The 25,119-nt window shown below is 34.5% G+C and overlaps 1 protein-coding gene across 4 annotated transcripts in view; it reads right to left on the bottom strand.

Moving 5' to 3' along the window:
* Positions 1 to 25,119, bottom strand: part of CDH18 (cadherin 18) — a 1,453,365-nt gene that overhangs the window by 315,373 nt on the left and 1,112,873 nt on the right. For all 4 annotated transcript variants that reach the window (XM_043968707.1, XM_043968713.1, XM_043968700.1 and 1 more), the window contains one exon: positions 8,323 to 8,617. In XM_043968707.1, the coding sequence (XP_043824642.1) occupies positions 8,323 to 8,617 (295 nt within the window). The remainder of the gene's footprint in view (positions 1 to 8,322; positions 8,618 to 25,119) is intronic.

A 25,119-nucleotide genomic window follows, 5' to 3' on the forward strand; every position in this document is an offset into this window, starting at 1 on the left:
AAGGAAGGAAGGAAGGAAGGAAGGAAGGAAGGAAGGAAGGAAGGAAGGAAGGAAGGAAGGAAGGAAGGAAAGAAAGAAAGAAAGAAAGAAAGAAAGAAAGAAAGAAAGAAAGAAAGAAAGAAAGAAAGAAAGAAGAGAAAAGAAAGGAAGAAAAGAAAAATGAAGAGTGAAAGAAAAAATATCTTCCATCTGCATTAAGACTTCACCAGTTCTTTCTCTGGAGATGAACAGCACCTTTCATCATAAGTCTTTCAGAATTGTCTTTGATCATTATATTGCTGAGAGGAGCTATGTTATTCACAGTAGTTTTTCATACATACAATATTGCTATTACTGTCAACAATGTTCTCCTTGTTTTGCTCATTTCACTTTGTATCAGTTCAAGTAAGTCTTTCCATGTTTGTCCAAGAGCATCCTGCCAGTTATTTCTTATATCACAATAATATTCCATTAAAATAATATACACCAACACGTTCAGCCATTTCCCAATTGATGGACATCCCCTCAATTTCCAATTCTTTTTGACCAAAGAGCTGCTATGAATATTTTTGTCCAAATAGGTCCTTTTCCTATTTAAAATAAAACAAAACCAAACTCTTTGTGATGTAGACCTAGTAGTTGTATTGCCTACTCAAAGGGTATGCATGGTTTTATAACTCATTGGGCATAGTTCCACATTGCTCTCTAGAAGGATTTAATTAGAATACAACTTTACCAACATTGCGTTCATTTTTTAATTCTCCCAAATCCTCTACAACATTTGTCATTTATCATTGAGGAATGGCTTTTATTTTTATAAATTTGATTTAGTTTTCTATATATTAGAGAGGAGATCTTTATCAGAGAAACTATCTATACTTTTTTGACAATAATGATTACCAACTATATATTTCCCTCTATCTTATTCCCCCGCATTTATCCTATTAACTCCTCTTTTTGCCCTTTCCATTTTGAAAGTGTTTTGCTTATGAATTTACCTCATTTAATCTGCCCTGCCTGCTTCTTTTATCCCTTTCCCATACTTTTCCATAAGGTAAGAAAGGTTTCTACATCCAACTGAGTGTATATGTCATTCCATCTAATTCCAAAGAGAGTAAGGTTCACTAGCTCCCCCCATTCTCCCAACTGTAAAATTTTTTTTCAGGCCTCTTTTATATTAGATAATTTGCACCCATTCTACCTTGTCTTCCCCCCTTCTCCCAGTATATTCTTCTTTCTTACCCCTTAATTTTATTTTTTTTAGAAAATCATCCCATTATATTCAACTCATATCTATGTTTTCTATGTATACTCCTTTTAACTACCCTAATAATGAGAATGTTTTAAATAGTTACAAGTATCTTTTTCCCTGTACAAATGTAGAGTTTAACCTTATTGAATCCCTTATGATTTGTCTTTTCTGTTTACCTCTATTGCATTGGATATCTCCTTTTCCCCTGAAAGATAATATTTAATTTTGCTAGGTAGGTGATTCTTGGTTATAATCCTAGCTTTTTTGCCCTCTAGAATATCATATTTGAAATCCTTTAGTCCTGTAATGTAGAAACTGATAAATCTTGTGTTATCCTGACTGTGTGAATTATTTCTTTCTGGGTAATATTTTCTCTTTGACCTGGCTATCATATTCATGGAAGCCTTCATTTTGGGATCTCTTTCAAGAAGTAAGCATTAGATTCTTTCAATTTCTATTTTACGCTCTGGCTGTAGGACAGTTTCCTTGATAATTTCTTGACAGATGTTCTCTAGGCTCTTCTTTTCATCATGGCTTTCTGATAGTCCAATTCTTCAACTCTTAAGTCTTGGATCTATTTTCCAAGTCACTTTTTTTCCAATGAGATATTTCACATTTCCTTTTCTTTTATTCATTCTTTCAGTGTTGTTTGAATGGCTCTTTATGTCTCATATAGTCATTAGTTTCCTCTCCTCCAATTCTAATTTTTAAGGATTTTCTTTTTCTTCAGTGAGCTTTCACACCTCCTTTTCCATTTGGCCAATTCTACTTTTAAAGGTGTTTTCTTCTTCAGTGAATTTTTGTATATCTTTTTCCTTCTGGCCAATTCTGCTTTTCAAGGCTTTATTCTATTCATTGAATTTTTGTGCCTGTTTTACCATTTGGCCTATTCTGGTTTTTAAGGTATTGTTTTCTTCAGTATTTTTTTGTGTATGTGCACCTCCTTTATCAAGTTGTTGAGTCTTTTTTTTTCATTTTTTGCATCAATATAATTTATCTTCCCAATTTTTCTTCCACCTCTCTTACTTTATTTTTTTTTTTGGCTCTTTTCAGTTTATTACATGAATGAGTTACACTAGTCCAAGTTAAATAGCAGACCCCAAATGGTTACATTATACAAGCTGTGAGGTTTTTAAACTTGTGACAAGAGACAGAAGGGAATCTTTCTACTCATTGCAAGGAAATCCTCACTTAAGCTTCAGTGAGCTTCAGCTGAAGGTTCATGGGTTTTAAGTGCTTGTGGCTCACTGAAGCTTAAGTGAGGATTTCCTACGACTCTTTTTCCTCAGTGGAAACAGCCTGCGGAAGGCAGTGGCGGGAGAAGGCGGGCGGGAGGTGGGGGGGGGACCGGAGCATCGGGAAGCGAGGGGGCTCGAGGGGGAGGCTGCTGAGTCCTCGACGGGGCTCAGTGACTGGGGCTCTTACTTTATTTTTAAAAACCTTATTGAGCTTTTCCATGGCTTGAGACCAATTCATATTTTTCTTTGGGGTCTTAGATGTAGAAGTTTTGACTTTGTTGTCTTCTTCTGAGTTTGAGTTTTAACTTTCCCTGTCGCCATAGTAACATTGTATATCTTCTTTCTGCTGTTCGCTCATTTTCCAAAATATTTCTTCAATTTTAACTTTATGAGAAAATGGGGCTTTGCTTCCTGAGATAAGGGGTTTTGTTTTTGTTTTTGTTTTTGCAGCTATTTTCAGAGGTAATTCTTGGGGACCTGTAAGTTTTTGGTTATTCTAAGTTGGTATGATTTAGGGAGAGGGGTGTTTACTACCCTCCTGTGCTGAGCACTGGTTGGTGAGCAACCATAAGCACTCCTTTCCACTCTGGAACCATGAAGAACATCCCACCTGCCCTGCAGTCACAAGCTCTGCAGTGCTAGTGCTTCATCTTGCCCAGGGACCAAAACCCAGGTCTGTGACCCAGATTTAAGTATGGGCAATGCAACAGAGGAAGGACTCCTGCAATATCCTTCCAAACACTTGTCTGACCCCCTTGCTATCTTTGGGCTAATCACTACTGCCAGTGATTCAGTGTGCCCCCCTTCTCTCCCCCCACCTAAGGCCTGCTCCTGGTTTGCTGGGGCCTGGTCTGTGCTTGCTCAGTCTGCACTGGGTTGTGTTCCACTCTCACCTTGGTGCAACTTACCTCTCTTCCTGACCTTGCCAATTGTCTTTGGCTTGAAAATTGTTTTGCCCCATGCTTTTGTGCATTATTCCTCTCTAGAAATTGTTTTGAGGCATTATTTAAAGGTATTTGGAAGAGTTTGGGGGAGAACTCAAGTGAGATCCTGCCTTTTCTCCAATAGTTTGGCTCTACCTCCAAAACTTTATTTTAAAGAAGTCATGTAGGTGAAGCTTCTTTCTCTAGGCAAGATTAAGTCATAAGTCAAACTAATACTTCTCTGTCATTTCATTAAAAGGTCTCCTGCCAGGGGAATCCATGAACTTCACTGTGGCATTAATAGGAGAGATTTTCTGAATAATTAGATTGGCATGTGCTACAGATCTTATAGATATGGCCTAAAGCAGTGGTGTCAAATGCAAATAGAAATGGATCCCTGTGGCAGCACATTGACATTAGAAAAAAAATGAACAATTATCTGTTTTCTGCATTTTTATATTTTTTTCAAACACTTCCTAATGGCATTACAAAATCTGATTCAAGTTGCACTTGGTAGTTGTGCAGCAGCAGGCCTGGGAGATTGGCACCTCTAATTTAAAGGCCTACTACCACATCCTAATTTGAGGTCCCTATAATAATTTGAATAAAGTGTGTATTTTATGATTTCTCCTTCTTTAAAAATCGAATGCAATAAAATATCCATATTATTTCTCCTTTCAATTTAATTATTCCCCAAAGGAATAGGAAACAATTTCCTATAGATGATATATGAAATTTAATTGCATCAGTTAAAGATGTAAAGAATAGCCACATATTGAAAAAGTATTTTTAATAAGTTCACCATTCTTTTTTCCTTTGCTTTCTCAATATTATGTGCCTGCAGAAGATCACAACCTTTGTTGATTAGACAATAAGTTAACAAGCATTTATTATGTCCTTACTGTATGCCAGGCTCTGTGATGGGCATTGGAGATACAAAGTAAAAACAAAAAGACATAAATAAAAACAAACAAAAAAACCTACCCTCTGTTCTCAAAGAGCTCATATTTTATTTTTCTTGAGGGGGGTGTTGTATGGAGTAAATGGTATATTATACACACATAAAGAGTAGGTAGATAGAAGGTATTCTAGAGGTAGTTAGGTGGCACAGTGTATAGAATCCAGGACTTGAGTTCAAACATGGCCTCAAACATTTACTAGCTCTGTAATCCTGGACAAGTCATTTTCCCCTCTATCTGCTCTAGTTTTCTCATCTGTAGATAATAATGGCACTTACTTCCCAAGGATGTTTGGAGGATAAAATGAGACATTTGTAAAGTTTCTGATATGTGGTAAGCACTTAATAAATTATTGGTTAAATCTGTAAAAGTTAATTTAGGCATCTAGGTGGCACAGTGGATATAGTTCTAGGACTGTAGTTAGGAAGAAATCCTGCCTCAAACACTTACTAGCTGTGTGTCCCTGGAGGCATATCATTTAACTTCGTTGACTCAGTTTCCTCAACTGTAAAATGGGGATAATAAAAGCACCCACCTCCCAAGTTTGTCGTGAGCATCAAATAAGACCATGTTTATAAAGTGATGAGCATGGCATATATAGTATAAATGCTAGCTATTAAATTAATTTAATTCCTGGGGAAGACATTAACAAATGGGGAAACAAAACATGGGATGTGAGCAAAGTCTTGATGGAGGAAGAGAAATTATGAGGCAGAAGGTAAGAACTACGGAATTAATTCCATTCTTTGCTTCATATAACCAAATCATATTAAACTCTACATGGAGGTATATTTAAGCCTAGTCACTACAGACAAAGTAATCTGTTAAAAACAAGACCAAATTAATCACAATTCTGATGCTTTCACTCAGGTCTTAGGTCAAGACAATTCTAGTTCTAACCTACAAAGATATTAACCTTAAACCAAGAAAACTTAAAGGTATGAATGACTATAGATAATGACTGGGTAAACGCATTCAGTTTTGACCACAATGAAATAAATTTTTTATTATTTTTTAAAAATCATACTAATAAACTTATTGATTAAGGTAGGAGCAAATTATATTTTTCTACTGAAGGAAATATCTCTGAAATAATGTATTAGAGCAAAAATGCCTGATTTTCTATAAACACCCTGGGAAAGCAAAAGTTTGCAAAATTATTAGTGAATTATAAACAGAAGTTTATCTATTTAACAAAATGTCAAAACTAAAGATGGCTTTAAATCTATGTATTCTTCCTAAAAGCAAAAGGATTTCCTATATGAATGGTTCATTAACACTAATGAAAATGTGATCTTCTGTATAAACTTATTATTGACAAACTCTTTACCAGACATATATCCGTGTTAAATTAAATGGCAGATCGGAAACACATATCACCGAAGAGGATATTCTAATGATGTTTGAGTCTCTGGACCCTACAAATGAGGCTATTTAAAGCCCATCTATTAATTTAGGCCTAATTTGGGACTATTTAGGTCTGGCCTAGAGCCTGGAACTGATACTGCTTATAGGCAAAGGAAATAGAATTAATTAAAATGATAATGAATAACAATTACATAGTGTTTTATGGTTTGAAAATGGTTCAAAATTATTATTCCATTTTGTCCTTCCAACCACTCTGGGAAGTGGATGCTATTATTATTCCCATTTTACAAATGAAGAAACCAAGGTAGGCAGAGGTTAAATGGCTTTTCCAGGGTTAATCACATAGCTAGTAAGTTTCAGAGACCAGACATGAACTCAAATTTTCATGATTCCAAATCCACTGTGATTCCTTGTTGCCTCTGATAGACAAATGACACTTGATATCATCATCAAATCAGTCTTGCCATGGATCTTGTCCTGACCTCATTCCTTAGTTAATTTGCTGGAACTGAAAGGGACAAGGTAGTAATCACTGGAGTTATAAATATCAATTAATAGGACAAATTGCTAACAGTTTCACAAATAACAGTTTGTCAAAGAAGGAAGACAATAATAGTTCAGGATGAGAATCCTTATATTTAGAGAAACTAGTAAGGGGTAGGGGCATGGAGTTACTACTACACACTATATTATCTACCTTATCATCTTGTTCCAATTGTTGAAGCTCTGTCTTGTGTTCAGACTCCTAAATCTTTGTGTTCTTTTCTACCTAAAGCCTTTCCTGCTGATCCTCAGCTGCTAGAGCTCACTCTCCACCCCCTCACTTTGTGGTTTTGTGTGTGCATGTATATTCATTTACAAATGCAAATACATCAATGCTATATACGCAGAACATAAACTCTTTGCCAATATGAAATGTTTCATTTTTTGTCTTTATATGCCCAGGTACAGTACCCGGTATGTAGTAAATAAGTAATAAAAGCTAATCAATTAAGTTTTCTGTTCCTTGCCCATTAGGCTTCTCCCTCTAGGAGTAGAATAGTATCTTGTTCCCTCCATAGGTCCTAATTAGTTTCTATAAAGACTAGGATTTTTATGCTGAGCCATAGATCCCTTTGTTGTACAACCCCATAGATAATTGGCAACTAGGCATCATACTGGATGAAAATGCCAGGCCTGGAATCAGGAAGAATCATCTTGCTGAGATCAAATATGGCCTTAGACACTTATGAGCTGTGTGACCCTGGTCAAGTCACTTAATCCTGTAAAAAAAATGACTGAACAACAAAATATAATTTTCATGCTACAATTCATAGAGACTTGATTGCATTTAAGAAGCTTGGTTTTGAATCCTATCTCAAAGACATACTAGTTGTATGGCCATAGACAACTGACTTAACCTCTTAGAGCTTGTGTTGTCTCATCAGAAAAAACTGAATAATCTCTACTGTCTACACCACAGAGTTTTAAAAAATTATATAAACAAAAACCACTTGATAAACCTTAAAGTGAGGGGAAAATGGGAATTATTATCATGATGCATATTAATGTTTTGTTGTTGGACTGATGTTTCTGGACTGGGTTTACTAAAAAACTACTTTAGTAGAATATTGCTAGTGCATGCATATATATATATATATATATATATATATATATATATATATATATATATATATATAATGGGGGGGCAATGAGGGTTAAGTGTCTTGCCCAGAGTCACACAGCTAGTAAGTGTCAAGTGTCTGAGGCCAGATTTGAACTCAGGTCCTCCTGAATCCAAGGACAGTGCTTTATCCACTATAGCACCTAGCTGCCCCTAAGGCCAGATTTGAACTCAGGTTCTCCTGAGCCACCTACCTGTCCCCTGATATTTCAATATAATTTCAGTTATACCTTTCTCCACAAAGATTTGTATCTTAAACTATAATATCACTCTATTAGCAGTCAAATGAAAGCATGAATAATAATTGTTTAATATGAAAATTTCAAATAGGTAGATTTTCATTTTTATTTATCTGGAAAGATAATATCACCTCATTAAAAATAACAAGAAGGAGGGACAGCTAGATGGCGCAGTGGATGGAGCACCGGCCCTGGAGTCAGGAGTACCTGAGTTCAAATCCGGCCTCAGACACTTAACACTTACTAGCTGTGTGACCCTGGGAAAGTCACTTAACCCCAATTGCCTCACTAAAATAAAAAAAATAAAATAACAAGAAGGAACTCTTCTCTTTTTTATTTTAGTGTGTTTTGCACATTTTACACAAATGATATACATGTTCAAATGCACTGGAGATTACCTAAACTATGTAGGATTTGAAAATTTAAGATTTTAAAAAAAATTTTGTAACCAAATTGCTATTTATTCATGAGGGCTCTGGAACTCAGTTTTAAAGTACCCCATGAGTACACTGTTTACAATACTCCTTAGAAAGATTCAGATATATAACTTTTAAAATGATTTCCAGCTTTTTAGCTTCTAATATAAATTATTTTTTCTATAATCCTATATTACAATAAAAAAGCATTTGTGGCCTTAATGGGCATTTCTAGATATGTTAATAAGTAGTTAATTGCTTTAAGTGAAAAATTATTTTTCTTACCCATGTCGGACATTTCTGGCACAGTTACGATGTATGGTCCATCTGTAAATTTGGGTGCATTGTCATTGATGTCTTGGACTTTGATAATGAATTCAGACTCAGGTTCGAGAGGCTTATTTGTCCGTCTATCAATTGCCTGGGCATGAAGGACATAGTGGGTCTTCTGCTCTCGATCTAGACTTTTGGTTGAATGAATGTCTCCTGTGGTGTCATCAATGATAAATATTGTCCCAGCCCCTTCTCCAGTAAGGATGTATTTGACTGATCCATCACCTTTGTCAGAATTGGAGTGTAGCTGCAAAAGATAGGATATAATGGAATAGGTATTGCTATCACACAAACCTATATTAGAATATTCATATATAGATGCATTATTTTATTATTCTGTTGTGAAAAATGCTTCACTTTCAGTTTTCCATAGTGCTCTAACTTCAGTAAAATTGTTTTTCTTTATGATTTTGAAAGAAACTCAGTTATTGGTTAAGAAAATCAATGGTGAAAATTTACCCTTTAAAATTTTCTTTTCCACGTTATTTAGTCAAATAATCTTTATACTCAATATATGTTTATGAGGTCAACATATTAGTAGACTATTTTATAAAACCTCTCCTTGCAATATGAAGTTTCAGGACCAGAACTTATCACACAGAACCAATCTCTATATTATATTTTAACCAATATTAATCTATATCATTCCTTTCTTGGAGAATTAATCTATTGTTGTGAGGCCACTACATCCCAAATCTATTTCAGTGTTAAAACCAGAACAAAATAGAATGAGAAGTAAAACTTCGTTTACTAACTTTAAACTTTTCTGTTATCAATTGCAGCAAAATTTCTGTTTTCCCCCAACTGTGGTCTTAGGTGGAAAACTGGAATATTTTTTTCCATCTTAAAAAAAAACACAAAAAACTTAGAAGTTCTATTTTGGCAGCTAATAAAAGTAGGATATAGGGATGGTAAAGTGAACTATCAGGTGCTTAAGTCACCTCTTATTTAAATGAAAGCAATATTAACCCTAATGCAGCAGGTATAACCTTAGAGTTAAATATCTAGTCTAAAGTGGATGAAGAATAAGTTAGGAACAGTCCCTGAGCATCCAATCCAGAGAACAACTTGTTATTGGGGTTAGGACAGAAGTTTAGAACCTCTTTGAGATGAACCTAGTAACTGCTAAGTGGTCTGTCACTTCATATAAAGCCATATAAAGCCTGGCAAAAAACCCCCCAAAAAACAAATAGAAAAATAACGAACAAAACTTTTAGAATTCCATTTAAAATTTCAATAAAGGTATATTTTTATAAGAAATATTTTGTTTTTGTATATATATGCTTAGAAAGACAGAGAGATATAGTAGAAAAAAAGGTCATAATTGGAGTTAGAATAACTCCTCAAAGGAAGTCTCCCTGGCCTACTTTTTCATTTTATCTTCCTATATGCTACCCCTACACTCTTAAGCTCCCTTTTATGTCACTTTCTCCAGTTAGAAAGTAAGCACTTTGAGGGCAGCCAAAGACAACTTAGAAGATCAACAGGAAAGGTCTGTTGTACCAGAGTGAGAGTGGAGCACAGCTCAGCACAGGTCTCACCAACACATTCATAACCCTAGTGAAAACCCAGCCCCAGACACAGCAAACCAGGAGCAGACCTTGGGAACATCTGAATCAGCATCAGCAGCAATGCTTCTGGAACTCAAACCATAGACTGTAAGGGGGTTGAACAGTTTGCCAGAAGGAGGCTACAAGGATCTCTTTGCCAGCACTAAGGTAGGACTCTGTCGTTTTGCCCAAATTTACATCCAGATAACAGTCTTGGATGGTGATCCCGGGCAGTGGGGATGGGGGGAGTGGTGAGCACAAGCCCACGAGACCTTGAAGCCACAGTAGAGCAGAACTCTGTTCATAGTTCCAGGGCAGAAAAGCAGGCCTGTGGCTGCTTGCAGACCAGAGCACAGGCCAGGAGAGTAGTAAACATACCTTTCCTTAAATCATACCACCTTGGAAAAACTAAAAACTTACACATTGCTAGAAGTATCTCTGAAAACTGTTGCACAAACCCCCTGAAGCTTGGGACAGTGCACCCTGCAGCCTGAAAGCAGTGCTCAACTTTAACAAAGAGTTAAATGTTGAGAAATAGCCTGGGAAAATAAACAAACAGAAACAAAATGCTGACTATAGACAGTTTCTATGGTGACAAAGAAGATCAAAATATAGCCTCAAAAGAAGATAACAAAGCGAAAGCTTCAAAGAAAAATATGAATTGGTCTCACACCATGAAAGCATTCAAAAAAGGACTGTGAAAATAAAGTAAGAGAGGTATAAGAAGAAATGGAAAGTAAATGATGATGCAAGAAAATCATGAAAAAAGTCAACAGCTTGGTAAAGGAGATATAAAAAAATACTGAAGAAAGGAACACTTTAAAAAATAGACTAGGCCAAATGGTAAAAGAGGTACAAAAAGCCAGTGAGGAAAAGAATGCCTTGAAAAGCCAAATTGGCCAAATGGAAAAGTAAGTACAAAAACTCTCTGAAGAAAATACCTTCTTAAAAATTAGGATTAAGCAAATGGAAACTGTTGACTTTATAAGAAATGAGGGTACAATAAAGCAAAACCAAAAGAATGAAAAATAGAAGGCAATCTGAAATATCTAATTTTTAATCATAAAAGTATTTTATTATCTTCTAGTTATATTTAGAGAGTTTTCAACATTTGTTTTTATAAGATTTCTAGTTGCAAATTTTTCTCCCTCCCTCTCCTCCCCCCTCCCAATTCCCAAGATAGCAAACAATTTGATACAGGTTATATATGTACAATCACATTAAACATATTTCTGCATTAGTCATACTGTGAAAGAAGAATTAGAGCAAAAGGGAAAATGCTTAAAAAAGAAAAACAAAAAACAGAAATAGAATGTTTCAATCTGCATCTATATGCCACAGTTCTTTTTTTCTGAATTTGGAGAGCATTTTACATCATGAGTCCTTTGGAACTATTTTAGACCATTGTATTGTTGAGAAGAGTCAAGACTATGATCAACACACAATGTTGTTGAAACTGTGTGCAGTGTTCTCCTGGTTCTGCTCATCTCAATCAGCACAAGTTCATGTGAGTTCTTCCAGGTTTCTCTGAAATCCACCTGCTCATCTTTTGTTACAGCAAAATAGTATGAAACATCTCATAGGAAAAACAACTGACCTGGAAAATAGATGCAGGAGAGATAATTTGAAAATTATTGGACTACCTGAAAACCATGAACAAAAAAAGAGCTTAGACATCATCTTCCAAAAAATAGTCTGGGAAAATTGCCCTGATATTCTAGAAGCAGAAGGTAAAATAGAAATTGAAAGGCTCCACCTATCACCTCCACAAAAGGATCCTAAAATGAAAACTCCCAGGAATTTTGTAGCCAAATTCAAGAGCTCCCAGGTCAAGGAGAAAATATTGCAAGCAGCCAGAAAGAAACAATTCAGGTATTGTGGAGCCATAGTCAGAATAACCCACAATGTAGCAGCTTCTACATTAAAGGATCATAGGGCTTGGAATATGATATTCAGGAGGGCAGAGGAACTGGGATTACAACCACAAATCACCTACCCAGCAAAACTGAGCATAATCCTTCAGGGGGGAAAATGGAAATTCAATGAAAGAGAGGACTTTCAGTCATTTTGCATGAAAAGGCCCGAGCTGAATAGAAATTTTGATTTTCAAATACAAGACCCTTGAGAAACATAAAAAGGTAAACAAGAAAAAGAAATCAAAAGGGATATTCAAAGGTTAAACTGTTTAAATTCCTACATGGGAAAATGATACATGTAATTCATAAGAACTTTCTCATTATTATGGCTACTGGATGGAGTATATTTAGACAGAGGGCACAGGTGTGAGTTGAATATGAAGGGATGAATCTTATAAAAAATAAAATTAAGGGGTGAGAGAGGAATGCATTGAGAGAAAGAGAAAGGGAAAGGTGGAATGGGGTAAAGTATCTCCCATAAATGAAGCAAGAAAAAGCTTATCCAGTAGAGGGGCAGATGTGGGAGATTCTGGGGAGTGAATGAACCTTACTGTCATAAGAATTGGCTCAAAGAGGGAATAACATACACATTCAATTGGGTATAGTAATCTATCTTACCCTGCAGGAAACTAGGAGGGGAAAGGGATGGGGGTGGAAGTTGTTAGAAGGGAGGGCAGATTGGGGGAAGAAACAGTCAGAAGCAAAACACGTTTTTTTTTTTTTTTTGGCAGGGCAATGGGGTTTAAGTGACTTGCCCAGGGTCGCACAGCTAGTAAGTGTCAAGTGTCTGAGGCTGTATTTGAACTCAGGTACTCCTGAATCCATGGCCAGTGCTTTATCCACTGCACCACCTAGCTGCCCTAGAAGCAAAACACTTTTGAGAGGGAAAGGGTGAAAGGAGATAGAGAATAGAATAAATGTCAGGGGGAAGGAATAGGATGGAGGGAAATACAGTTAGAAAAACAACTGTGAAAAAATTTTGGAGCAAGTTTCTCTAACAAAGGCCGCATTTCTCAAAAACATAGAGAAACAAGTCAAATTTATTAAAATAAGAGCCATTCCCCAATTGATAAATGATCAAAAGATATGCAGTTTTAATATGGAATAATCAAAGCTATTTATATCCTTATGATAAAAAAATCTCTAACTCACTGTTGATTAGAAAGATGCAAGTCAAAACAATTCTGAGGTACTACCTCATACCTATTAGATTGGATAATAGGACAGCAGAGGAAAATGACATATCTTGTAAGGGGTATGGAGAAATGAGACATTAATGCACTGTTGGTAGAGTCATAGACTGATTCAAACATTCTGTTGAGTTATTTGGAACTATAGCCAAAGAACTATAAAATTACCTATTGTCTTCAACCTGGTAATACCACTAATAGGTCAGTATCCAAAAAGAGATATAAAAGAAAAAGTTGAATTCAAAACTAAGGAGATGCCCATCAATTAGGGCATGGATGAACAAATTGTGGGATGAGATTATGATGGAACGCTATTGTGCTTTAAGAAATGATGAGCAGGATGCTCTCAGAAAAACCTGGAAAGACTTACATGAGCTGACACAAAGTGAAATGTACTGTATATAAAGTAACAGCAATATTATAAGATTATATGTCATGAATGATTTTGCTGTGTTCAGCAGTATAATGATCCTAGACAACTCTGAAGGACTTATGAAAATTGTATCTATCTCCAGAGAAGGAACTGATGGTATCTGAATACAAATTGAAACATTTTTTAGATTCTTTTTCTTAAGTGTTTTTGTCTGTTTTCTTTCATGACCTGACTAATATAGAAATGTTTTACATGACCACACATGTATAACTTATATTGAATTGCTTGCATTCTTAAGGGGGCTTTGGGGATGGAGAGGAGAGAATTTGGAACACAAAGTTTCAAAAAGTGGATGTTAATTTTTTTACATGTAAATGAGGAAAAAATATAAATAAATGAAAAAATACCATAAAAAGCAAGGAACAAACGAGTTTGGGGTGGGGGAAGAACATCAATTTTGGACTCTTTTTTTGGTTATTGTCTTTCCAGGGTTTTCCATATGAGGTCCTAAAGAACCACTCTAATTTTCTTTCACATATTTGTGTTCACATATGCACACACTTCTTGGAATGTGTGTATGTATCACCATATATTGTTTATTTTTCAGTTAAACATGAATGTAAACTTGGTGCAATAAACTTGTGGGCAAAATCCAAAAGAAAATTCATATCTGTTTATCTGCCAAAGATCAATGATAAACTTAAAACAATTTAATGATGTGATTGTGTCTAAGGAAATATAAACTGCTTCAACTGAATGGATATGAGGTTAAAAAGAACACAAACTGAATCAAAGGATTATGAAATTCTTCTTACCTCTCTCACTTATGGACTTATTCAACAAATCATATTTTGCTTTTGTCTTTTTGGCTCATGGTATACATTTATATATGTTTGTAGCAAAAATATAATTATAAAATATAGTTCATTTGAGAGACACATAAGTTTCCATTCACTAGATTTTAATTTTTGAAAAGTAAAATGGTAAATATACCAATTCAATTTCTCACTCATAAGAGTTTTAAAATATATTATGTATTTATGTATATATATATATAGTAAAGTTCATATTGTAAGAGCTATTTGAAAAGAGAAAAAATGGAAAATGGGAAATGAATAATTTTATGGAATAGAAATCTATCAGCCTTGATTTAGATTTTTTCCTTCAGTTTTCACCATCAGAATCATAAGAACAAGATACACTATTCACGGAATTCTGATAGGAATAACTCATATCCTGGATGAACTAATTGCAAGTCCCGCTAAATGTTAGCAGCAAATTACTGAAGAAACTGTTACCTGACTGGTAGAAAATTGTTGCCATATTATTGAAAGCAAAGAGAAAATGAGTCAGATTGTGTTAACAAAACTTGAAAATCTATTTTCAAATGTCTTGCTCACATTTTCACTGCAATAAAACTGTTTAAAGGAGAAGAAACCAAGGAAATTAAATAAACAATTTTTTCATTTTTAATTTTATCATCTTCGATGGAGTTTTTGGATTGTGGAGCTGCACCCCCCACCTTTTGTAATAACTTATAACATCAAAGCAAAACAGAGTTAGTAATTTTTCAAAAACTTTAAGCCAATAACCACTTACCAACATATACCTTAGAGCCATGACACTTCATTTATAGAAGAAATATTTGCAAAATCTGTCCTGAGCATCCAGGAGATTATTTAGGCAACCAATTAGAGGTGGGCCAGTTAGGAAGTATGAGCAACCCTACTACCATTTATTCCTGCTTGTACAAATAGCAGGAGAGAATCAACAATAGTATAGTAGTTTTTTTAAATGGTTTCAGAAAATAACAAACAGAAAGATTCATCAGAATTCTATTTTTAATACATACTTCTACAAATAATCTCTCCCTCGTACATATCTTCCAAAAATTTTCCCCAAAGTTTTAAAGTATTGAAGGGGGGGATAATTATGTATGTATGTATGTATATATGTATGTGTGGAATGTATATTTGTATTACATACCTACATATATATATATATATATATATATATATATATATATATATATATATATATATATATATATATATATATATATATATATATATAAACTTATGTGTATATATACACATCTATGTAGCATTTTAAATGCAAAATAGTCTTATTTGGTTTTATTTTACAAAATCACTAAGCCAAGGATAACAGAAATCAATTCAAATAATTTTTAAGGTAAACTCTGGAATTGATTTAAAAACATTTATTTGAATTATTTGATCTGTGATCTCCTTGATGGGGATACTCCCTCCAAAAATGCAGATTGAAATCCATCCATGCTCTGTGATTTATGTCCATCTCCTGTTCATCTTCCAGAAAAAGAAGTTCTAAGTAACTCCTGGTCTTTTTTTCCACTTTTTTTTTCTTTATCTTGGACTTCTTAGGTAAAACAATTCTCTTATATGCTTAAACTGCTGTTTCTGATTATGTTGGTATTTAGCTAGGATGACTCATAGATTGCAACCTAGTCAGTGCCCACAATTGTACCTAATAGCTTTCTTCCTTGGTAAGATTTCAAGAGCTTATTCTTCACTGGAATTACCCTAAAGAATAAGGGTCAAAATAGGACTTTTACAGAAGAGTCAACTAATAATCATTGAGTGAGTTCTTTGTGCAACCTACAGGGCAGGCTGCTATGGTGGTTTAAAAGAAAAAGATCACATTTTAAATCTATGATCCTTATCCTTTTGAGGCCTACATTCTAGTACAATAATAAATAACACAAAAGTAAGAGACAATCAATTGTAATGTTACAGTATTGAGAATGTAACCAGTCAACATAGTATGAGAACAATCCTGTCCTAATAAAGCTAGCATTTTATATAGCACTTTAAAATTGGTAAAGTCCTTTTAGAAATATTATGCTATTTCATTTGTGCAACAGCCCTGTGCTATTATCTCATTTTACAAATAAGGAAGAATCACATACCTATTCAGTATGAGATTGAACTTGATCAGGTCTTCTTAACTCTATGTCTACTGCTCTACCTAACTACCTGCCACTGACTCACTGTCCCTACCTATTCTGATATACTCAATTTGGTCTATCTTTTTTTGATTACAGTGATTACCAAATGAATATCTTTTAGTACTATCTTATAGTATTAATTTTTGTTCTTATTGAGCAATTTTCAGGGTATGTATTATTTTCCAAATGAAATTGTTTTCTCCTCAAGGGGAGTGATTTATCTTTGTATAATGTTTTATCTTGTCATGTGGGAAACATTGAGGTACAAAGTAAAAAAAAAAAATCGCCATTAATAATGCAAACACAAGGGGGCAGCTAGGTGGCGCAGTGGATAGAGCACCGGCCTTGGAGTCAGGAGTACCTGAGTTCAAATCTGGTCTCAGACAATTAACACTTACTAGCTGTGTGACCCTGGGAAAGTCACTTAACCCCAATTGCCTCACTAAAAACAAAAACCAAAAAAAAAAAAAATAAATAATGCAAACACAGGATTGATTCAATGATTGACTAGCACAAGTGAGGTAATGATATTAGCATATTGGACTAGCTAGCCATGTATGTCTGTGGCATGAATTTCTGTCTTCTCATACCTCACAAACTAAGAAAGTGTTTAATTGCACATTGTACATATATATGTAGACACACATATATACATATATGCATGCATATATGTATATTTGTGCATATGCATACACATTTATATGTATAATTTCATTTCATTTCATCTCATTTTTATCAAATATATCTTGACAGAAAGTCTCTTAAAGATATATACAATGTTTTGGAGGGAAGAGTCATGGTAAAACATTATGGGAAGAAATCACAGGCAGGAGATAGAAACAAAAAAATCACAAAACTCATTGAATCTTATGGTCGAAAGATACTTCAAAGGTACTAGGATCAGTGATGTAGGATCTAGAAAGCTAGACAGAACTAGCAGTCCATGTACTGGAATTCTATCATTTTACTTCTTCCAGTAAACTGAAGAAAATGAGGCCCAGAGAGGTTAAGTAATTTTCACACTTAATAAGTAAAAGCTGTGTGACTTGAACCTCTTTCCTTTCATTTCAAATCTATTACTCTTTCCAGTGCTGCATTTCAAGTAATCTAACCCATACTTGATAGAGGAATTCCCTCTTTAATAGTCTACAAATGGCTCATTAAACTTCTTAATTGAAGAACTCCTCAGATGAGGGAATTTGGTACCTCCTAATGTGGACCACCCCAATTTTAGACAGTTCTACTTTTTTTCTAGAAAGTGTTTCTTCTTTTTAAGTTAAAATCTGCCCCTCTATAAATTCCTACCTGCTCTTACTAGTACTGCTTTGCCAACTGCAACCTGTCAGACACAAGTATAGCAAAAAAAAAAAAAGCCTAATCCATTTATTAGCCTTTCAAATATATTTAAAGCTTGTTTGTTGTTGTTGAAGGGAGGTTATCTTTTCGTTTTAATCCATCACAGAACAAGTTTCTGATGTGTTTGTTCTTTTAATGATGTCATGTTAATTAACCTGACTAAATAAAAAAGAGAAACATAGGGAAGGGGGAAAAGAAAATAGAAAAGAAAGAAAAGGAAAGGAAAGAAAAAGAAAAAAGGAAAGGAGAGGAGAGGAAAGAAAAACACAGTCATCACCCCTGTATAACAAATAAACTCTTCTTTGGTATCATTTGGTAAATTTTTTCTTCCACAGAGTTAAGTAATAACCTATTGCCCTAAAAAAAATCATTTTACCTCACGTTAGTTCACTCCAAAAAACCATGCCATCACCCCAAACCACATGAGGAAACAAATCTATAGATTTAAAGCTTTCACTCTATAGTGGAGTCCTTTTCTGGGTTAATATTCTTTTTTTTTTTAAAGAAGTTTAAGGCCAGGAAATGGTAAATGGTGGAGTGGAAATATACACACACATACATGTACACACATACATAAATATACACATATGTACATACTATCTATATGGGGGTTTTTCATCTGATTTTGAGATTTTGATTAAGAACCTCTGGCAAACTCTAAAAAACTAAAACAACAACAAAAAATCACTTTGACTCTTAATACTGCCTTATAACTGCCCTATGACAATCTACAAATTTATAAACCTATTTCTGAGACAGGAAATTAAGTTCACAGATCTTTCAGTGAAGCCAGAAATAGACAGAACTATTATTGTACCCTTGCTGCCCATGTTCCCCTACTACCTTCACTTTAAAACTCAGTTGCAAAGGAATCATTCCTCATCTGTAAGAGCAGAATCAGGGGAATGCCCAATGTATTCTTATATATTAAACTCACTAAACCCTTCATTCCAGAAAGTTTTATTCATCTTGAAATTGAATTAGCCAAACTCGATTGAGCAGGTCTCTTCTCTAAACATTAAGAAGCAAAAATGGGTTAGACTTCCCATTTCTTACTCACTAAAAAAGAACTTTAGCATTGACTATCATTTCTAATTGTTCTGCTGCTAAAATCTCACATTTTTCAAAGCAGCATTAATATGTCTTTTTGTTCAAACACAAAAAGGTGAATGAAGATTTGGTAGGGATATAAGGTTAAATAATTGCCACTTGAAAAATAAATCAACAGGACACAAGATATTAGAAATTTCCTATACTTATTGTTAATTTCTAAATAACATAAACAACATTAAAATATTTTCTATAAGTGTGTTCTTGAGTGAGAGAAAAATGAATAATTTGTTCCAGAAAAAATAACAGGGCAAATTCTACTCTTATAGAATCAGTTATTAAAAGTCAGTCTTTTCTTTCTCAACAAGGTGAAAGGGAAGTTTTATCATGGGGACCTACAATAATATTGTAAGCTTAAAACTATGTATATTATTTCATTCATTCATTCATTCATTCATCCATCCATCTACTCAAACATCCAGCCATCCCTAGGCATTGGATTAGTATAAGAAGAATTGGGCCTGAAGTTTGAAGAAATGGACAAAATCAAATCCTATCTTTCCTATTTGCTAGTTATTATGATTTGGCATTTCATTGAATTCCTTTTAGTTTCTCTTGCCTCATCTATGAAATAGGGACTGTGACACTACAGCATAGGGGAGCTAGGTGGCACAGTGGATAGAACACCAGGCTTGGAGTCAGGACAACCTAAGTTCAAATCTAGCCTCGGCCACTAGCTGTGTGACCTTGGGCAAATAACTTAAACTCTGCCTCTGTTTCCTCATCTGTAAAATGAGCTGTAGAAGGAAATAACAAACCATTCTACTATCTTTGCTAAAAAAACCTCAAATGTGGTCACTAATAGTCAGACACAACTTAAATGACTGAACAAAACAACAATGACATTAACAACAATGATTCACTTCACAGGGTTATTGTGAAAAAAAGACTTTGCAAACAGCATCACATAATCTAAATGGAAAGGACATCTGAGATATCTAGCAATTAGATCTGGTCTAACATTTAACCCAGAATCCCCTTAAAACCATCTCAGTGAATGGCCATTCAACTTCTACTCAGAAGTATTAATCTCTCTCCTAATCTCCATTTCCAGATTATTAACTACTTCTTAGAGATCACTTAAATGTTCTGTAGGCATCTTAAATTTAACATATTCAATGCAGAATTTATATTTTCCCCAAAACCCATTTTTCCTTTAAATTCTCCCATTTCTGTTGATATTTTCAATGTCCTCCCATCCATCCAGATTTACAATCTTAGAACCATTCTGAACTTTCCCCTTCCCCTCATCCTCCAAACCAAATTAATTCCTAAATTATTCTCATCCTATTATAACAATACATCTCATATTTGTGTTTTCTCTCCACTAACACAGGCTCTACACTGTGTCAAGCCCTCATTGTCATATGTCAAGAAATGATCATTTCCTGATTATTGCAATAACAAGTTTTCTCAGTGTCCACTGTCTCTCCCTTCCCTATTCTGTCTTCCAAACATTATTTTCCTTAAAAGGGAAAATTTCTATTGCCCACTACTTACTAAATAGTTAAATTGATAGATGGATGAAGTTCTGTTTTACCTTTAGGATAAAATACAAAATCTTCAATCTGCCATTTAAAGTGGTACAAACATGTTACCTTTATACTCACTAAACTCCAGTGACTCCATATCACTTCTTTTTTATTTATTTATTTTTTGTTTTGGTTTGGTTTTGAGAGGCAATGGGGGTTACGTGACTTGCCCAGGGTCACAAAGCTAGTAAGTGTCAAGTGTCTGAGGTCGGATTTGAACTCAGGTCCTCCTGAATCCAGGCCAGTGCTTTATCCACTGCGCTAAATAGTTGCCCCCATATCACTTCTAGAATTAATTACATCCTGTGTTGAGTGTTCAAAGCCCTTCATAATCTACCCCTTGCACACACACACTTTTCCATTTTTTTGTTTGCTTGTTTGTTTTTACACCTTCCCCACATACTCTCACTGACTCTTCAGTCCGGTGAATTGACCTCTTTGCTGTTCTATGACTAAGACATTCCATCTTTTTCCTCTAGTCATTTTGTCGTGTTGTCCTCCATGGCTGAAATGCTCTTCCTCCTCATTTCTGTTCACTGGCTGTTTCTATGGCATCCTTCAAGTCCTAACTAAAATCTCATCTTCTACAAGAGGCCTTTACCTCATGAACACAAAAGGGTATTTAGTAAACCTTTTGCTTTTTTGTTTTTGTTTTGTTTATGACTTTTGTTTCCTTTGCTTTCTTTTTAACTCTATTTTGTAAACTGAATGAATTTCAAAGACATTTCTATTATATACCATTCAACTCTGATGACTTCAAGAATCTATTACCTTGACTGAACTAAGAGTAATGCCATCATTACAACTAAGGATATAGATGGGGCCATTGGGCCTCAGAAGCTGAAGCCTGAAAACCATGATTAAAGAACAAAAATCCTGGTGACTGTATTTTAAGAAATCACAAATGAAAACTTCCCATATCTATTAGAAATTGAGAATAAGTTGCAAATAGAGAAAATCCCCTGATCAACTTCTAAAAGAAATAATAAAGGGGGAAAAAGTCTCAGGAATTTTACAGACAAAATCGAGAAATCCCACATAAAAGAAAAAAAATAACACAGATTCAGAAAGGAGCTCAATAACAAGAAACTATAGTCAGGATCACACAAGCCGTGGCAGCTTTGACTAAATCCCTGAGGAGATCTTGAAACAAAATAATCCAAGTCAAAACATATAGACATATAACAAAGTATAACATGCTATTAAGCTGAGTATAATCCTATAAGGGGGAAAATGGATATTCTATATAATCAAATATATTCAGGCATTTCTGAGGAAAAAAAATCAGAGTTAAGGAAATACTTCAAAACACCAATGCAAGATCAAGAAACCTAGAAAAATAAATGTATTTGAGGAACTGGAAGGAAATTGTCAATGTTATCATGCTAACATTGTAATAGGGAGAAAACAAATGCTAAAGAAGTATTATTAATTTTGGAGAGGTTGTTTTAGTTTAATGGGTTAGAAGTCAAAATGCAGAGACTGGGATAGGAATTAAATGAAGATTAGAGGTAGAGTGGAGATCAGAGCACTCTGCTAGATAAGAATTGGTGGGATCAATGGTGTGTGTAGAGAAGTTGACTTTGGTAAATTGAAGGGCCATTTTTTAATCTGAAAATGGAATGAAAGGGTAGTAGTAGTAATAGTAACAGGAGGAAAGAAGTATTAATGTGAGAGGAAGAAAATGGGGAAACCTTAGAGAATGGGCTCAGTATTTTCAGTGAAGTGTGAGGCTAACCCTTTGGCAAAGAGGATGAAGGAGGGATGCTATAAGTTGCTTCAAAAAATACTGGAAGTTTTAGATTTATTACTGTGCGAAATGATATCTCAAACTGAATAGATTGGGGAGGAATGGAATGTTTCCTTTGTACCAGGGAAGACCCAGTTGAGCTAAGGTAACACAGAATCTTAGTGGACCTATTCAACATTATTTTGTGAATACCTGTAGTTCCATTCAGCATCATTTATATAAGAGGGAAGGAGATAGCTTGGAGTAATACAGTGTTGTTCCTTGGCAAGTGTGGATTATTTTTTGTCATTTATTAATATTGTTTGAACCCAGTTTTATCTGGCTAATAAACTGTCTAACTCAAAAAGATTACTGCAGAGGTCAAGCTGACCTCAGAGAAACTCAAAGGAAACCTAATGGTTGTAAAGAATTCTTAGATCCCACCTAGTGTTTGTTTTCTGCTCTCTCAGGTCTCATTTTGGATCCATTCAAAGCTTGTTTTGAATTCCCCAAAACAGATGGAAATCATCTCCTAATATATTTCTCAAACTGCCCTTCTCTTGTAGAATACCTACTGCCTAAGTGAGGCCAATCAGACAAATGTCCTTAAATTGTTGTCTGAAATATATATGATAGTTTCACAACGACTTGGAGAGGGAATTACACCTTCTTTTCAGCTCTTTTCTCTACTAAATGGCCTAATAAATTTCATTCTAAATGTATTTTAGGTTTTATGGTTTTTCTTGGAAAAAAATACAAGGCATGATCAGTGATAGGACAAGGAAGAGCTGACAATTGATTCTCCTGTAAAGTATAGAGTATACTTGAACTAAGTCAAGATAGGGAAGAAAAGAAAGTGTATATAGTGAAGTGGTGATGGTCTGTGAAAAACCTGAAGGGTTTAGAGAAAGATGGTCACAAAGAAGAATGAAGAGGATTACAAGTACTAAGACACTGGTACAGATGGAATGATATAAGTTGATGATCCAGTAAAGAAATTGCAGAGTTCATAAATATGGAAATGGAACAATTGTGAGTTATGGAAAGACCAGTATTTTTGTTCTCTGTAGCTAAGACAGAGCAGAAGAGTAGGACATGTCCAAATGACAACGCTAAATCGCCAGTATTTGGGAAACAGGATGTGGAAATTTACTAGCAATACAACACAGGATGTATTATTTGACCAGGGCTGGTAAAACCTGGGGAATGAAGGTTCATTAATAATAGTTTTAGGGAAGGTTGAATGGGGAAGGAGGCCACTAATCCATGCCACTGGGTAGATGAGGGGGCAACTTCACTTAGTACTAAATTCGCTTAATACCAAGGCAACATTATAACATAATTCACATTTTCCAATACATATCTTGCTTTTACCAATTTTCCTTAGAGTTAGTAATTCAATGACGTTTGTTATATCATTTCAAAAGTTAGTGTTCTTTTTCCTTCTTTCTTTCATATATTAATGTAAGCTTTTACTCTAGTATTCCTATTGTTTTCATAACATGAAAAATTCTTTTACTTTTATTATTCCTAACCATACTCCTAATCTTAGAACATATTTACAATGATTTTATATCTCTGGGATAATAAATCTGAAATAAAACATAGGGAAATATTACCGCTTAGTTCACTGTGGCTACTTTTTTTTTCTTTCTTCTTTTTTTTTTTTTTTTTGCTATTTCAACATCTATTTTGAACAGAAAAGTTAGGAATAACTTTCTATGATCTGCTACCTCTAAATGGAAGTTCACCAAATCATTACTTATTTTTCTTTAAACCTATTACTTTTTCTTCCATTTTGTATTTTCTCAGTTTCCTAAATTACATGTTTTATAATTTTACCATAACTTTAAAATAGTTTATCTTTAATACCCATAAATTGTCTTAATGGGCAATTATTTGCTTAAGGGAAATGCAATGGGAAAGAAATAGGCTTTTCTTATTATAGTACTATCATTTTTTGTAAAGAATATTATTACAAGGTGGCAGATAGGTGGCTCAGTGCATAAAGCACCTGCCCTGGATTCAAGAGGACCAGATACTTGACACTTACTAGCTGTGTGACCTTGGGCAAGTCACTTAACCCCCATTGCCCATAAAAAATGAATATTATTACATATAATCTCCTAAAGTCTGATTTCCTGAGTAACCACCTGAAAGAATGATATAAAAGTACAAATGGATCAAAGAATTTTGTCCTTAAAAATGAATATTCTAATATTACAGAGTCTCCCAAAGAATCATATGTCTAAAGATCAGACTGAGGCTTTAGGTAAGTTAATGATATAAAGTGATATACTCCCACCAATCATTCATATTTAATAGAATAACCATCATCCAAATAGTTTGTATATACTTCCAATAACATAGTATATAATAACAATTTTGAACTATTCTTTTTTTTTTTTTAGTGAGGCAATTGGAGTGAAGTTACTTGCCCAGGGTCACACAGCTAGTAAGTGTTAAGTGTCTGAGGCCGGATTTGAACTCAGGTACTCCTGACTCCAGGGCCGGTGCTCTATCCACTGTGCCATCTAGCTGCCCCCTGAACCATTCTTAAGAGAATGACAGCACTTTTCACTACAAATGGCTGTATTCAGTCACACTAAAAGATTTTTATTTTCCTCATTTTTCATTTGGAACAAAGAAAAACTTCTAAACTCAAGGGGGTTTTGTTCCTGTTTTCTTGTTTATGTCTATTTGTTTTAATTTGGCTTTGGTACACTTGATATTAAAATAGATTCTTCTGACTTGAGCCAGATAAATTTTCTAAAGCTACAGTTCTTCAGCAGTTAAGTTCCATATATTATAATACAAGTACCTAGCACTGTCCCCATGGAAAATTGTGGGAATTAGTTATATAATGCTTCAAAGAAACTCCTTAGAAACTGCATTGAGATCATTATAAAATGAATAAAAGGAATATGTCCTTTAAATGGCATGTAGCTCCTCTTAAAATAGATACAATAAACCAAAGAGTTAGTTGAATAAACTTCAATTCACTTGT

Source organism: Dromiciops gliroides, chromosome 1 (genome assembly GCF_019393635.1).
Source record: "Dromiciops gliroides isolate mDroGli1 chromosome 1, mDroGli1.pri, whole genome shotgun sequence".
Taxonomy (NCBI): domain Eukaryota; kingdom Metazoa; phylum Chordata; class Mammalia; order Microbiotheria; family Microbiotheriidae; genus Dromiciops; species Dromiciops gliroides.